We start from the raw sequence: 17,697 nt of genomic DNA on the forward strand, positions 1-17,697 counted from the left end.
CTAATGAAAAAGGGGATCTTACTGCATTAGAAGAGCAAAATGCCATTTGACAATCAAAAGTTTGACTGTCATGATTTTGTCATTCCTTCTAAGTTTTTAATTCCATCTTCCATCCCTGTAAATTATTCTATGGACACTGCACAGATGCTCAAGGCATCAGTGTGTTGTATAAAGCCTAGCACTGTCCATATATTAATGAAAGTTATTTGCCAAACAAGCAACATTAGAACATGAATAAAAGAACCATTTGATAACCGCACAGATAATGTATGAGCTCCTCACCTCCTATCACTCTTTCAATCGCTTGCTCAAAATGCTTTTGACTGATCGCATCTGCAAGATGTCTTGCAGCAATTAAGGCAGCTTCATTGCATACATTAGCTATATCTGCACCTAAAGAAAATAAGGGATAAGAGACACATAACTCCAGGCTATTTTTTTATCATTTACCACAAGGAGGATATTTTGAAATTTTATATCTCAATGGCTAATATTCCACCAAAATAAATGCTAGTCCTGGAAAAATCAAACTCCAAATAAATTTTGAGTCAATTAAAGATTATTTGTTCAGAATCAGGGCAAATAGCTAATATGCTAATAAAAAATCCATTCTGTATACCTAAATAATTGAAACCTAAGCTAAAAGAAAAATTATTTACCAAGCTCCAGAAATCTATGTTCAGTATGCTCAAGGCTGACATTATTTTGTTATTCACTTTTTTCCTTTGAGGGTCACTATGCCATTCAAAATAATCTTGGCATGTAACATCAGGAAGACTAAAAGAAAAGTCTTTAAATTCAGTAAATTTATTATGCAATGTATTAACAATGCATTATTTATTACATAGGATTACCTACCTGAAAATCCAGGGGTTAGTGATGCAAGTTTCCGTGCTAAATTATCTTTATTCAAGGTAGTATCCAACTTAAGAGGTCTAAGGTGAACTTTGAAAATAGATGCTCTTCCCTTTATATCCGGTGGCCCTTAGAAAGTTTAAAAAATACTTTAAAAATGCATTTTTTACAAATATTTCAAACTTGTGTATACTTTTTATAAAAGCCAATGAGTAGTCCCTAATTACTCCATTTCTCTCACATTCCATGTACAAAGAGTATCCAATTTGAGAATATTTTAGATAATAAGCAATTTCATAAATTAAGTTTGCTAAGATGCTCCAGGAAAAATAAGAATTCCATTTCATTTCCTCTCTGCTTAATATTGTTTAATATTTTTACAAGGCCAATATAGGGAACAGCTTACCAATGAAGATCTGTCTATCAAAACGACCTGGCCTCAGAAGTGCAGGATCCAGGATATCTGGTCTGTTTGTGCCTGCCAAGACGACAACGTTTGTTGTGGTGTTAAAACCTGTGAATGAATGTTTAGTAGTTATTGATTATTGCAAATACATTATTTTCCAAAATAGACCAATAAATTATGTTTTGACTCTTGATTATTCAGAAAAGCCTTAAAGAAGCAAAAATGCATTTAAGCTATATTAAACCGAAATTGTGGGAACTGTGCTTCAACAAAGATTCCTGAATTTTTTTTACTCTTTACTGCATTTGTTTTCCAACTCTCAAAAATAAGTTACATGGAAGCAATAGAATTTATTTCCATTTTATCTCTTTAAGAATGTAGTTTTATTTTAATACCTAAGTAGTAAGATGTACCAGAATTACTACAAAATTTAAATAGTTACCATCCATTTCTACTAGGAGTTGATTGAGTGTATTTTCTTGTTCACTTTGCCCTCCAAAGTTACTCCTTCCTCTCTTTCTTCCCACTGCATCTATTTCATCAATGAAGAGAATGCAAGGTGCATTTTTACGAGCCAGAACAAATAAATCACGAACCTTTGCAAGAGAACAGAAAGTATTTTCAATGATTTAGTTCCACCCCTTGTTTTTTATTCAACAGAAAGTTACAGCAAAGTCATGAAATCAGGAAGACTGTATTGTAGCCAATAAGCTAGATGTAAAATGTGTTTTGTGCAAATTGTAAGAAGTTTTAAAATGCATCAAACATACATTTTATGTTTAGTTTAAATTTAAATTTAAACATAAAAGTATTTTGTTGTTTGAGAGCCAAATATATAGAAGAGCTGGATCTAAAATGAATAAGGGTTGATCCAAATTCCATCTGCTAGAGCCAGATCATTTCAATTATAAGTATGCCCTGTTTATCCAGATAATATGAAAGGCTATATATATCAGTGCTTATAAACCATGAAACTTCAGCAAACATAGTAAGTACTATGTTTCAATCCATGCTCTTTTGCTAGACAATGCAATAAAATGTTACTTTAATCAGAACTGAAGGGGAAAAAATACCGGAACTGCCTAAATCTCTTCAAAAAATTAGTACTAAATTGCTTCTCCCACATTTCTTATTGATTATGCAATTCTGCATTCATGATGCAGTTAGTACATTTCCAACATTGATAAACAAATAGATGAATCAACACTATTCTTTATTCAGCTTATTTCACAAGAAACAGAATGCTATACTATTCCATTATTTAAGAAAACTATGAAAGAAGCATACATACTGTATTTAGATAGTAAATCCATAACCTTACTCACTTTTATTATATTTACCTATTATTTATCCATACAGGTAAATATAATATATTTCATTGGCTATAAATAAAGAATCCAGTATAGCTTGTTTTGAAGTGAGATTTCAAAATTTGTACGTTAATGAAACAAAGAATTCAAAGTACAAAGTTCACCATTTTTTTAAATTCTACATTGGAATCAAATCCTAATAAATTTCCTCTATTTATCTTCAAATCTGGATTCAATCCCAACCATAAAGTTGCTTTAAATGTACTCTTATTTATTTTATGTTTACATCTGACTCCTTATTAGAAATAAAGTTAAGTAAAAAAGGTAATAATATCTAATAAGGATATGCAAACTTGTGCATAAACTTTTTTAGTGGTATTTCAAGTCTGTTTTGTTCTGAATATGGCTTGAAACATTAATGCAGAACTTAGGTGGTGGTGGGGAGAGATGGGGGAAAAATCAAGGATGCTGTTGTATTTGTCTGGTACACTATGCCATACTGAGAACATGGGCAGAAGATGCTGGGAAGATGCACAGAGACAGATGGGATATATAGTGCTAGGAGAGGGGACGTGGCCACCATCACGGCAAACTTCGGGGCTCCAGAGAAGCGTCGATATTCCAGCCGTTTTGGGGGTCCACAGACAATTGTAGCTGTCTCGTAGGGACAGTGAAGAATGGAGGCATGGGCTAGTGTGAACAGGAAAACCGAAAATTCCCTGAAGCACTGGCGAATAGCCTCCGACCCAGCAATTGGAAGGACAGCCATTGGAAGCTGTTTCAAAGCTGGGGCAGCCACACAGAAAAAAAGAAGAAGAAAGCGAGGTGGATCGTCTGGATGAGATTGAATTTATTATCTTGAAAACAACATTCCTATTTTTATTTTACTCCCTGGTTTTTAAAAGTTATAACTGAAGAAGAGCGGCGAAAGTGGAAAGGGGAAGGAGTGGATGTAAGGCTGCCTTCCCATTTCCGACCAACAGTGGCGAAAAAGCAGTGGCCATAAAATAAAAATAATTTTAAAGAAGTTTGAAAACGGATTTGAAAAATAAAAAGCAGATTGGGCAGAGTGGCTTTTTGCCAAAACTAAAATACATATGAACTTTAAAATCTTGAGATTTATATTGGAAAGGTCTGAATTGGATTGATTTTACTTATGAGGGGGAATAAACTGCAGTGCCATCTAGTGGTGTAAGCGGAACTATTGGAAAATTAACTGAGAGAAGAATAAAGAAGATGATATGAAATGGAATGACCTTGGACAATGTTTTTAAACCTGGCAATAGAGTTCTGATAATAATAGTCTTGTGACTTGGTGGAGGAAAGAAAAAGAAAAAGAGCTGTATAATAGACTAAATATCCAATTGCTTTCCATCTATTTTCTGGATCTATAATTTTGGATTTTTTGATTTCTTTTGACATTTGGAAATTTTGAAATTAAATTTTGGATATATTTTTTAATTCCCTTTTTTTCCTTTCTCCTTTTAAATTTTTGTTTTTTGCTTTTCCTTTTTTACCTCGGGCAGACGTTTTTTCTCCTTTTGTTTTTGTGGGATACTTTTCTTTTTGCTCCTTTTCTATTTTTATTTATTTATTTATTTATTATTTAAATTTTTATACCGCCCTTCTCCCGAAGGACTCAGGGCGGTTTACAGGCAGATAAAATAAACAGTACTATTACAAAATAAATACTATTAAAATACCACTAAAAAACTTATTCAATTTGGCATAATTAAAATTTAGCAAATAATAAAACCCATTAAAAACCCATTAAAAACCCATTTAAAACCCCTTAAAAACCCACGAATTTAAAAACTAATCCAGTCCTGCGCAGATGAATAAATGTGTTTTAAGCTCGCGACGGAAGGTTCGGAGGTCCGGAAGTTGACGAAGTCCTGGGGGGAGTTCGTTCCAGAGGGTGGGAGCCCCACAGAAGGCCCTTCCCTGGGTGTCGCCAGGCGACACTGTCTCGCTGACGGCCCCCTGAGGAGTCCCTCTCTGTGAGAGCGCACGGGTCGGTGAGAGGTATCCGGTAGCAGTAGGCGGTCCCGTAAGTAACCCGGCCCTATGCCATGGGCGCTTTGAAGATGTTCACCAAAACCTTGAAGCGCACCGGAAGGCCACAGGCAGCCAGTGCAGTCTGCGCAGGATAGGTGTCACAGGAGCCACGAGGGCTCCCTCTATCACCAGCGCAGCTGCATTCTGGACTAACTGAAGCCTCGGATGCCCTTCAAGGGAGCCCCATGTGAGAGCATTGCAGTAATCCAGGCGAGGCGTCACGAGGCGTGGTGACCGTGCACAGGGCATCCCGGTCTAGAAAGGCGCAACTGGCGCACCAGGCGAACCTGGTAAAAGCTCTCCTGGAGGCGGCCGTCAAGTGATCTTCAAAGACAGCCGTTCATCCAGGAGGACGCCCAGGTTGCGCACCCGTTCCATCGGGGCCAATGACTCGCCCCCGACAGTCAGCCGAGGACTCAGCTGACTGTACCGAGATGCCGGCATCCACAGCCACTCTGTCTTGGAGGGATTGGGCCTGGGCCTGTTTCTCCCCATCCAGACCCGTACGGCTTCCAAGCACCGGGACAACACTTGATAACCGTTGGGGTGGCCCGGTGTGGAAAAGTACAGCTGGGTGTCATCAGCGTACAGCTGGTACCTCACACCGAAGCCACTGATGATCTCACCCAGCGGCTTCATATAGATGTTGAACAGAAGGGGCGAGAGGATCGACCCCTGCGGCACCCCACAAGTGAGGTGTCTCGGAGCCGACCTCTGCCCCCCTGTCAACACCGTCTGCGACCGATCGGAGAGATAGGAGGAGAACCACCGATAAACGGTGCCTCCCACTCACAATCCCTCCAACGGGCGCAGCAGGATACCATGGTCGATGGTATCAAAAGCCGCTGAGAGGTCTAATAGGACCAGGGCAGAGGAGCATCCTCTATCCCTGGCCCTCAGAGATCATCCACCAACGCGACCAAAGCCGTCTCAGTGCTGTAACCGGGCGGAAGCCAGACTGGAGCAGGTCTAGATAGACAGTTTCATCCAGGTGCAAGGGAAACTGATATGCCACCATACTCTCTACAACCTTCGCCACGAAGGAAGGTTGGAGACGGACGATAATTACCTAAAACAGCCGGGTCCAGGAAGGCTTCTTGAGGAGGGTCTCACCACCGCCTCTTTCAAGGCGGTCGGAAAGACTCCCTCCACCAAGGAAGCGCTCGTAATAGCCTGGAGCCAGCCTCGTGTCACCTCCTGAGTGGCCAGTACCAGCCAGGAGGGCAGGTCCAATAAACATGTGGTGGCATTCAACCTCCCCAGCAACCTGTCCATGTCCTCGGGGCGACAGGGTCAAACTCATCCCATAAAATGTCCCCAAGACCACCCTCAGCCGTCTCACCACGTCACTGCAATCTTGGTCTAGGCCCTCCCGAGCTGAGCGATTTTATCGTATAGATAACGTTAAACTCCTCAGCACGTCCCTGCAGCGGGTCATCCCGCTCCCCTGATGTAAGAGGGAGCGAGTCACCCAAACAGGGCGGCTGGGCGGTTATCTGCCGATGCAATGAGGAGGAGGCGTAGCTCGCCTCGCTTCCTCATTGCCACTAGGTAAGCCCTAGTATAGGACTTCACTAGTGTCCGATCAGCCTCGAGCGGCTAGACCTCCAAGAACTCTCTAGGCGTCTTCTCCGGCGCTTCATCCCTCTCAACTCCTCGGAGAACCAAGGGCGGTTGGGACCTGCGCGGGTCAGAGGCCGCAAAGGCACGACACGGTCTAAGGCCCCGCCGCGGCCCGTTCCCAGGCATAACAAGTTCCTCAGCCGAGCCGTGAGCCAGACCGTCAGGAAATGGCCCAAGCTCCATCCGGAACCCCTCCGGGTCCATCAGGCGCCTGGGACGGAACCAATGTATCGGCTCCGTCTCCCTGCGGTGGTGAATGGCGGTCAGAAAGTCCAGGCGAAGAAGAGAGTGATCTGACCATGACAAAGGTTCAATGACTATTTCCTTTAAGTCCAGATCTCTCAACCACTGACCAGAGACAAAAACCAGGTCCAGAGTGCCACCCCCGATGTGAGTAGGGCCATCAACTACTTGGGTCAGATCCAAGGCCGTCATGGAAGCCATGAACTCCCGAGCTGCCGTTGATGACGAGCCGGAAGATGGCAAGTTAAAATCCCCATGACTAAAAGTCTGGGGTCTCAACTACCACTCCAGCCAGCACCTCCAGGAGCTCGGGCAGGGCAGCTGACACGCAGCAAGGAGCCAGGTACGTGATCAGCAAACCCATCTGACACCTATGGCCCCATCTCACAAGAGGATTCACACCCGGCAATCTGAGGTACAGTGGTCTCCCTCGGCTCTAGACTCTCTCTAATCACAACCGCCACCCCCCCACCCCTACCCTGAGCCCTCGGCTGATGGAATGCACGGAAACCCGGCGGGCACATCTCAACAAGGGGCACACCCCTTCCGTGCCCAGCCAGGTTTCCGTGCGCCTATAAGGTCCGTGGCGCCCCTGAATAAGATCGTATATTAGGGGCCTTATTGACTCTGGACCGTGCGTTGCATAACATCAGCCAAGGCCCAGGCTCTGAGGGTCTTGACCATCCGGGGAGCAGGAAAGGGCGAGGATCGGGCGCGATCGCCTGCAAACATCGGCGCGCGTCCCCTAGGACGATATGATCCCCCTTCCGCCATATCTGCCCCTCCCACTTACCGTGCAAATCAGACCACCCTCACCAGCAGGAACGCAATCTTCCCCCCTAACCTCCGAACCCGTTAAACAACCGTCACGAGCACGCGCAAGGACTGGCTCCCCACCCGACGGGCTACCCCCAACGCCCGCCCTAACCCTCCCTCCCCTTAAAAAAACCCTATCTAAAAACCCCCAAAGGCTCTTTTTTTTCGCATGCCACCTCTGTGGGTCCCAAGACCCGTCATTGAGGCCGGCCCTTGATAGTGCGGCGGGCCATTCCTGCGAGGCGGGGACACCTCGCAGGCGCAAGAGTTCGAGTGCTGAATATCGCATAAATAGAGTACATAAATAGAGGATAGAGATAGATATTTCCTTCAAACTTATGTGAATTAAGGTAACAAGAACCTGAAGATTTTGGATTGAATTTTAATTTTGATTTTGACTTTGATCTTAAATTTGGATTTAATTTGAAAGCAGAATTTGATTGTTTGGTGGTGGAACAGAATGGAAGTGGATCATTTCAAGATAACAAAAGTGGATTACAATTAAATTTATTTATTTATTTATTTATTTATTATTTTGTATGTATTTTATGAATTGCATTGAGATGGTTTTCTATAAGGTATCAATATAACTTTCCCTAAGTGTTCTTTCTTAGATATCTCAACCAGCCAAATGCTGTTCTTCCAAGCATCACATTCCTTCTGCACCTAGCCCATATGCATCTCTAGCCTTCTTGTTTAGAGTATACAGTATATCAACAAGCTTGTTATAATTACTAATTAAAAGAAACAATCAGAAAACTGCACATCCAAAATAAGATTTCTTAGAAACTGAGTGGGATATCATCGAATGGGCTGAATTAAAAACTTTTGACACCTATAATTTGAAAAAGAACTGTAATCTGGATAATAAATAAAGTACAGAGTATTATTATGTTTTTAGGCTTTCAGTGTTAACTATATATCCTTTTAATCAATGACACTGCAATAAAAGAGCAAAGTCATGGGCTTACCCTAGCAGGACCCACACCAACAAACATCTCTAAGAATTCAGACCCATTGACTGTAATAAAAGGAACGTTGGCTTCCCCAGCTGTTGCTTTTGCTAGTAGAGTTTTTCCAGTGCCTGGGGGTCCAGTCAGAATAGCACCCTAAGAAAAGGTAGGGAATAAAAGTTAAGCATGATTAAACCACATACACACACAGACACACACAGAAAGTAAGAGACATCACCATTCATTTTTGTCATAATGCTAGCAAAATTCAGCACAGGGTTTCAATCAGAGGAAATGTGAAATATTTAAGAAGCTCAATCCAAATTATAAGATCTTATGTCAATAAAAAGGTAAAGGTAAAGGTTCCCCTCGCACATACGTGCTAGTTGTTGCCGATTCTAGGGGGCGGTGCTCATCTCCGTTTCAAAGCCGAAGAGCCAGCGCTGTCTGAAGACGTCTCCGTGGTCATGTGGCCGGCATGACTCAATGCCAAAGGCGCACGGAACGCTGTTACCTTCCCACCAAAGTGGTCCCTATTTTTTCTACTTGCATTTTTACCTGCTTTCAAAACTGCTAGGTTGGCAGAAGCTGGGACAAGTAACGGGAGCTCACCCCGTTACACGGCAGCACTAGGGATTTGAACCGCCGAACTGCCAACCTTTCGATCGACAAGCTCAACGTCCTAGCCCCTGAGCCACCTTGTCCCTCTCTTATGTCAATACAGGGCACATATTTCCTACTGTTGAGTTGAAGCTAACATATATTACCTTGCAAGGAAGTCTTTAGATTATAGCTCCCAACATGCACAGAGCAGCATGAACATGTTTATTATTTTATTTATTTAATTTGATTTTATACCGCCCTTCTCCCGAAGGACTCAGGGCGGTGTACAGGCAAAATAAAACAACAATACAAATATACACAATTTAAATACCCTTAAAAACTTATTCAAAATTAGCCTGATATTAAAAATCATCATCAATTAAAACCCCATTTAAAATTGGTAAAATTCCTTTTAAAATCCAATTAAGCCAGCCCAGCGAATAAAAGATGGGTCTTCAGTTCGCGACGAAATGTCCGAAGGTCAGGTATTTGGCGTAAACCAGGGGAAGCTCGTTCCAGAGTGGGAGCCCCACAGAAGGCCCTTCCTGGGGCCGCCAGCCGACATTGTTTGGCGGACGGCACCCTGAGAAGTCCCTCTCTATGGGAGCGTGCGGGTCGGTGGGAGGCATGTGGTAGCAGCAGGCGGTCCCGTAAGTACCCAGGTCCTAAGCCATGGGCGCTTTAAAGGTCGTAACCAACACCTTAAAGTGCACTCGAAGGCCACAGGCAGCCAGTGCAGTCTGCGCAGGAGCGGTGTTACATGGGAGCTACGGTAGCTCCTCTATCACCAGCGCAGCTGCATTCTGGACTAACTGAAGCCTCCGAGTGCACTTCAAGGGAGCCCCATGTAGAGAGCATTACAGTAATCCAGCGAGAGGTAACGAGGGCATGAGTGACTGTGCATAAGGCATCCCGATCAAGGAAGGCGCAACTGCGGACCAGGCGAACCTGGTGAAGGCCCTCCTGGAGACGGCCGTCAAATGATCTTCAAGCGACAGCCGATCATCCAGGAGGGCGCCTAAGTTGCGCACCCTATCCTTTGGGGCCAATAACTGCGCCTCCGACAGCCAGCTGCGGCTGCAGCTGACTGAATCGGGATGCCGGCATCCACAGCCACTCCGTCTTGGAGGATTAAGCTTGAGCCTGTTTCTCCCCATCCAGACCCGTCGGCTTCCAAACACGGGACAGCACTTCAACAACTTCATTGGGGTGGCCGGGGTGGAAAATACAGCTGAGTATCATCAGCGTACTGCTGGTATCTCACCCGAAACCACTGATGATCTCACCCAGCGGCTTCATGTAGATGTTGAACAACAGGCGAGAGAATCGACCCTGCGGGACCCCACAAGTGAGGCCCTCGCGGTCGACCTCTGCCCCCGTCAACACCGTCTGCGTCCGGTCGGAGAGATAGGAGGAGAACCACCGATATCGGTGCCTCCACTCCCAATCCCCAGCCGGCGCAGCAGATACCATGGTCGATGGTATCGAACGCCGCCGAGAGGTCTAATAAGACCAGGGCAGAGGAATAACCCCTGTCCCTGGCCCTCCAGAGATCATCCACCAATGCGACCAAAGCTGTCTCCGTGCTGTATCCGCGTCGGAAGCCGGACTGGAGCGGAACTAGATAGACATCTTCATCCAGGTATTGGGGTAGCTGTCGCCACGGCACTCTCTACAACCTTCGCAACAAAGCGAAGGTTGGAACTGGGCGATAATTACCCAAAATAGCTGGGTCAGGAGGGCTTCTTAAGGAGGGGTCTCACCACCGCCTCTTTCAAGGCGGCAGGGAAAACCCCTTCCAATAAAGAAGCGTTGATAATCCTCTGGAGCCAGCCTCGTGTCACCGCCTGAGTGGCCAGTACCAGCCAGGAAGGGCACGGGTCCAGTAAACATGTCGTGCCGTGCAGCCCCCCCAACAACCTGTCGACGTCCTCGGGAGCCACAGGGTCAAACTCATCCCAAATGGACTCAACAAGACGTGCCTCCTCTCCCTCGCTTGGATTTGATATTTGGATTATAAATTTTGTGGTTTGAAAATGAAGAACAAGATGAAAATAACAGTACATTTATCATCACCATCAATAACAACATCTAACTCCACAGCACAAAAGGTAGTAGATACTACAACACAACAAGAGAAAGCTAATATTGAATTAAAAAATATGTTACAGGCAATGCATGAAGATCTTAAGGAATGAATAAACGAAGTAGAAGTCAAAGAGATGATCGGGAAAAATGAACGACCGAAGATCGTGGAAGAGAAAGCAGAATCAACAGAGAAAAAAGTGGAAGAGATAGATTATAGACTTACAACAGACAAAAATCAGGAAAAGACAATTATATCATTGGAAATGGACAAGGCTGATTATTATCTAAGATTCCAAAATATTAAAGAAAAAAAAAGGAGAGAATCTACCCGAAAAGATTGTGGTGATATTAGCGGAAGCAATGGAAGAGAGTATAGAAAAGATATTAAATGGGATTGATGAGATTTTCAAAGTACATACAAGATATGCAATGAGAAATAATTTGCGTAGAGACATAGATAGATTTACCAAGAAAACATTGAGAACAGAGATTTTGCAGCTTATGAGAAATATGGCGATAAAACACAAAGGTAGAGTGATAGTGACGTTGAAACAAGTTCCAAGCGTTAGAGACTTAAGAAAAGAATACCAGTTCCTGACAAAATGTTTGATTAAAAGAGGAGTGAGTTTTAGATGGTTGGTTCCAGAAGGAATCTTGGTGAACTGGCAGGAACGGATACAATATGGAAGGTGGAACTATTTTATGAATAATATATAGGATTCCAAGAAGGGGATATATAGTGCTAGGAGCTGCTGAAGGAAGACAGGAAGACTGCGGTCCCATGTCCTACTTACTTCACAGAATCATTCAACATTTTGTTTCAGCCAAATCACAGAACAAATGTCTGTGGGTTTTGAAATAAAGTATTTTTTGTTTCACACAGAACTCTAGAATCTAAATTATTTTATTCATAATCCTGTCCATATGCTGTTTAAAAAAATGCAACCATATAGTCATGTTTATCTTACCTAAGGCTGCTGCAATACTGCATAATTAGCAGGTAAAAGAACAATTGTATGCATGAAATCTTGCTAAAATTGGAGATGTTAGTGAATCACTGAAATTTCAAGACCTACCATAATTAGTTAATACAAATTATACTCCCCAAAAATTGTTCAAGGAACCAACAAATAATATTTTTCTTTAAAAAAATCTTCAGTCATACGGGAATTAATTGAAAGAGTATTTTTGGGAAAAACCTGATTACTATCACACAGATTTTTATAATCCATCTCTGAACAATATTATTAAAGCAAATGCTGCAGCTACCACCTTGGAGTCAAGGTTTTGCTTACACAATGTAATCTGAAATTGTTGACTGTGCTAGAATCTTAAGAGGATAATTTCGATGCTAGAATCTTAAGAGGATAATTTTGTGATAGATCATGATAGGATTTCTCTCTGGTGATCCCTGCACACTGGAACACTGGAAATTTAGGAGACTGTGTCTCCTAAATTTTATAAGGTTCCTACAGTAGTCCTCATTTAACAACCAAAACTGAGCCTGGAAATTCGGTTGTATATTGTTACAGTCATTAAGCGAGACACCCACATGACAGCTTTCTCAATGACTGCAATCTCTGCTCTGTAGTTGCAGTGCATTGGAGGATGACAGGCAACTCTTTTGCTCCTTCACTGAACTTCTTCACTGGGTGAACTGAACAGGGCTAGGATCTTTCCATATAGCTTGCCCAGTGAAGGTGCGAACTCCTTCACTGGGCAGGCAGACAAAAGATTGGATCTTTGGGATTCAAGTTGGCTTAGCCCACCCAGTGTAGGCATTCTCCCCAATCCGATACCAGAGAAGGACCTTTTCAGCCAGCCTCTTTTGAGAGTGAAAGAGCTTCCTGCCAGATTGATATGGCCCACGTTGGACAAACTCCTTCTGCCAAGCAGCTGTTTTGCGCTCAAACAGTCTGGCTGAAACAGGTCTATCCTGAAATCCAAGGTTTTCAATCAGTTCTCAGGAACTAGTCAGGCGGCGGCAGCTTGAAACTTTTCCCAGCTGATCATGTAGGCACCTAATGAAGATGTGTCACTTCACTTGGGCTCCCTGTGCATACAACAGATGAACTGTTCTTGTTACTAGTCTTATTTCTGACCCCTATCTTATGTTATCTGATTTTATATTATCTTTAATTTATTATTTTGTATGTGTATTTTATGAATTGCATTGAGATGGTTTTCTATAAGGTATCAATATAACTTTCCCTAAGTGTTCTTTCTTAGATATCTCAACCAGCCAAATGCTGTTCTTCCAAGCATCACATTCCTTCTGCACCTAGCCCATATGCATCTCTAGCCTTCTTGTTTAGAGTATACAGTATATCAACAAGCTTATAATTACTAATTAAAAGAAACAATCAGAAAACTGCACATCCAAAATAAGATTTCTTAGAAACTGAGTGGGATATCATCGAATGGGCTGAATTAAAAACTTTTGACACCTATAATTTGAAAAAGAACTGTAATCTGGATAATAAATAAAGTACAGAGTATTATTATGTTTTTAGGCTTTCAGTGTTAACTATATATCCTTTTAATCAATGACACTGCAATAAAAGAGCAAAGTCATGGGCTTACCCTAGCAGGACCCACACCAACAAACATCTCTAAGAATTCAGACCCATTGACTGTAATAAAAGGAACGTTGGCTTCCCAGCTGTTGCTTTTGCTAGTAGAGTTTTTCCAGTGCCTGGGGGTCCAGTCAGAATAGCACCCTAAGAAAAGGTAGGGAATAAAAGTTAAGCATGATTAAACCACATACACACACAGACACACACAGAAAGTAAGAGACATCACCATTCATTTTTGTCATAATGCTAGCAAAATTCAGCACAGGGTTTCAATCAGAGGAAATGTGAAATATTTAAGAAGCTCAATCCAAATTATAAGATCTTATGTCAATAAAAAGGTAAAGGTAAAGGTTCCCCTCGCACATACGTGCTAGTTGTTGCCGATTCTAGGGGGCGGTGCTCATCTCCGTTTCAAAGCCGAAGAGCCAGCGCTGTCCGAAGACGTCTCCGTGGTCATGTGGCCGGCATGACTCAATGCCAAAGGCGCACGGAACGCTGTTACCTTCCCACCAAAGTGGTCCCTATTTTTTCTACTTGCATTTTTACCTGCTTTCAAAACTGCTAGGTTGGCAGAAGCTGGGACAAGTAACGGGAGCTCAGCCCGTTACACGGCAGCACTAGGGATTTGAACCGCCGAACTGCCGACCTTTCGATCGACAAGCTCAACGTCCTAGCCCCTGAGCCACCTTGTCCCTCTCTTATGTCAATACAGGGCACATATTTCCTACTGTTGAGTTGAAGCTAACATATATTACCTTGCAAGGAAGTCTTTAGATTATAGCTCCCAACATGCACAGAGCAGCATGAACATGTTTATTATTTAAAAAAAAAAAACTTGCAACCACAATTTGTTGAGGTTTATTTATATTAAAAAAATTCTTTTTTTTAATCTAAAAGGAAATAATAGGATTGAGTTAATTCAGTAACATCAACAATGAGTGCTTTACAATCCATAAATCAATAAACACATTTTTCTTTTTTGTGCAGATAATTAAAATAAACTAACTTAAATAGAAGGTAGGAAGATCATAAACGGTGACTAAGTTTGAAATTACTATTACACACCAAAGAAATTTCTAGGTATTTCTAGCTCTAAGTCAATCAATACCCTTGAGAATTAGTACCTTTGGGATCTTTGCTCCAAGATCTTGATACTGCTTTGGGTTTTTCAGAAAGTTAACAAACTCCATTATCTCTAATTTAGCCTCCTCACAGCCAGCTACATCTTTGAACTTCACATCTATTTCATCTTTTAGGACTTTAGCAGTTGTTTCACCAACACTGAAGAGTCCACCCATTCCCCGGCCTCCTCGGCCTAATCCAGCTGCTCCTCTTCTTATTGAATATAACAAAAAGCCAATTATAAGGACTGTTGGCAACATATTCAGCAGAAATGAACTAAAAAAAAAGGATAAAAAATGAAAGTTGGTATAAAGCATGGATGGTCTAGTCAAAATATTAAAGCAACTTGTCAAACTCAATGCATGGAAAATACATGGCAATGTGTGTATTTATTATGTTAGGAATCTTCTAAACTTAATAGAAAGGCTAATATTTACATCAGCAGAATATCTATTCCCTTCTTTAAAATGTTTAGAAACACACCATCTATGTCCTAAAAAGAATACTGGATTTATTTTTCAGACTTTTAGCACTCCTTTAACTTATTGCAAACAGGTCTAAGTGGAAGAACTGCCACCTCGTGTTCTGCTATCACTTGGTGCCAGGTCTGTCATGAACTCCAGGAGACTTGATGGGAAGGGGGATAGCTTAAAAAATTGTTTCCCAAAATACTGAAAAAACTTAGCAGCAACTGCTCAAAAACCGGTATTTGAAGGTCATCTTTGCTTTTAGTTCCGAGAAACCAACAAAGGCTTTAATGACAAAATTATTCAAAATCTTATAAAAGCAGCTGCTCTTGCAAAAATGAATCTTTATTTATAATTTTCTTCAAAAATTTCAGCCTTAGTCTCAATAGCCCTTTAGAAGAATTGTTTAATACTGCCTTCTAGTGATTTTTAAAGGTAAATTATAATGCAAAATTAAAATCTCTATATTTAAAATGCTTACCCATCACTTTCTGCAGTATATAGTACTGGCAATTTGTTCTCTCCTTCTATGCCCATCTCCTGTTGGGCAGTTTCCAAGTTCCGCTCAAATGTATCCACACTCCCAATATTAAACCAAAGAAATTGCTGTAAACAGACCAAAATGGTAGCAGTTTAGTTTTACTACTTAAAGTAATTTTAGACAAATAATAACACTTAATTTCAGAAAAGGATTCCATTATGGAACAGAAAATAGATAGAATAGAAAATGACCTTATGAGTTATGGTTTGGATGATTAGAAAGAAAATATTATGACTGAGATGATTAACAGATAAAAATTAACAACATAAATTTCTTAAAGTGCAGCAAAAAGAAACAACATTTCTGCCCACGGGCAATAGTTTTTGCCAATTGTATATGAAGACATAGACATTTGCCATAATGCTACATAATGGGGGACATTATTTAACCTATAGGAATGCAGATAAGTATAAATGTTGCAGCCCTTGATGTTTGCAGGTTACTATAAATTCAATTTACCCCATCAATAGGAGATTTTCCTGGAATAAAGACAACTCTAACAAAGCGTTTGTTCACTACTTCTAGTTTGTCCACCTATCAAAAAGAAAAGAAACATATTATTACCAGTATTCCTTGTTCATATAATACTGTATTTTTGTTTGTATAAAGGCAGCAAAGTATTAGTACCAGATTTATTAACTTCTCCAAATTGTTCTCCTTGCTAATTAAATTAGAGACTTTAAATCTGAATCTGTGCCACAATCATGTAGAAAAGACAAGCTAATGACCCACTTCCTGATACAATAAAATCTCAAGGATATGCAATCTTTATATTCTATTTTTTCTCTCTGGAAATTCAAATGAATCTACATGGGCACATTTTCGTATTAATTCAATAATAATAATGTAGAGTAGCTTGGATTGAGAGTGGCCCCAGATCAGCCAATAGGTTTCCATGGCTGAATCAAACTGGATCCCTCCAGTTCTAGTTTTATGACTTTAACTGATATTCTACTTCATTTTATGGATCAATAAAACTGTTCCTTGTGTCAACTTTAGAATACTGTCTTCTGAAACATATGCATCCTTGTTATTATTCTAATTACAATGTTAAGTATCTGAACTCTGGCACACATTTATTAATATACAAGTAAAAAATAAGAACACCCATAATATTTAGAAGCTAAAGTACTTTCTAGAAACTAAAGCACCTCATTAAGAAACTCACATATAAATATTAGTGTATTTGGGTCTTGTAACATGGGGAACCATCATACAGTGATTCTGGTTTCCACTGAATACAGGAAACTGCCTTATGCTAGCCAATCCATCACTCCATCAAGAACAGACAACCTATAAAGTTACAGATTTTGTGAACTTCAATCTTCAACAGATTCATGATAAATAGTAAGGAATGTCTAAATATTTTACAGTTCAGTTATACTAGGTGAGTTACAGTTGTCCTTTTTTCTGACTGCCATCAGTTCTTCTAGGATTTTAGATAAGAATCATTTTGTATCAGGGGACATAAGGGATTGAGTCTTCTGCATGGAAAACACTAGCTCTGGTTACTACTCTTGATATTATATAGCTATTTTATTTACTTATAAAATGTTACCCCAAACGAGACTAAATTTCTGTGATTTTCTAGGTTAATCTGTGTTGAGGTGAGCTTAATCATGTTGATTATATAGGGATGCTATCTTTCATAAGATGATTTCCTATAGCTACTTACAACTCCTTTGGAAAGATAATTGTTGACAAAGTCTTTCCATGTGATTTCTCTTCCAGAATTCCTGAACATAATGTAATAGATTACCACAGACCAGAAAACAGAAGTTGAGATGAAATAATATCGGAACTCTTTATCATCCCAGGGAAAATCACCCTAAAAAGAAAGAAAAGGAATTACTACCTCCAGAAGACAATTCTGTATGAAAAGATAATGATTTCTTATTTTATACTAACAAAAACAAGCATGTAGCTTTTTAAATATCCTACCGATTGCAATATCTTTCACAGTTTTATATTGTTCTAAAAATATTTGAGTTCTGTACATTACCAGAAAATGCATTAAATGACAGGCACTATAAATT

General features: G+C 41.0%; 1 protein-coding gene across 1 annotated transcript in view; it reads right to left on the reverse strand.

The window, feature by feature from the left end:
- Positions 1-17,697, reverse strand: part of AFG3L2 (AFG3 like matrix AAA peptidase subunit 2) — a 34,692-nt gene that overhangs the window by 5,972 nt on the left and 11,023 nt on the right. Inside the window, exons 5-13 of the mRNA XM_058175779.1 lie at positions 17,337-17,489; positions 16,121-16,195; positions 15,602-15,726; positions 14,656-14,929; positions 8,283-8,420; positions 1,704-1,857; positions 1,262-1,369; positions 859-984; positions 283-393 (exon numbers count right to left, since the gene is read on the reverse strand). Coding sequence (XP_058031762.1) covers positions 283-393; positions 859-984; positions 1,262-1,369; positions 1,704-1,857; positions 8,283-8,420; positions 14,656-14,929; positions 15,602-15,726; positions 16,121-16,195; positions 17,337-17,489 — 1,264 coding nt within the window. The remainder of the gene's footprint in view (positions 1-282; positions 394-858; positions 985-1,261; positions 1,370-1,703; positions 1,858-8,282; positions 8,421-14,655; positions 14,930-15,601; positions 15,727-16,120; positions 16,196-17,336; positions 17,490-17,697) is intronic.

The sequence above is a fragment of the Ahaetulla prasina genome, chromosome 3 (assembly GCF_028640845.1).
Source record: "Ahaetulla prasina isolate Xishuangbanna chromosome 3, ASM2864084v1, whole genome shotgun sequence".
NCBI classification, from domain to species: Eukaryota; Metazoa; Chordata; class Lepidosauria; order Squamata; family Colubridae; genus Ahaetulla; species Ahaetulla prasina.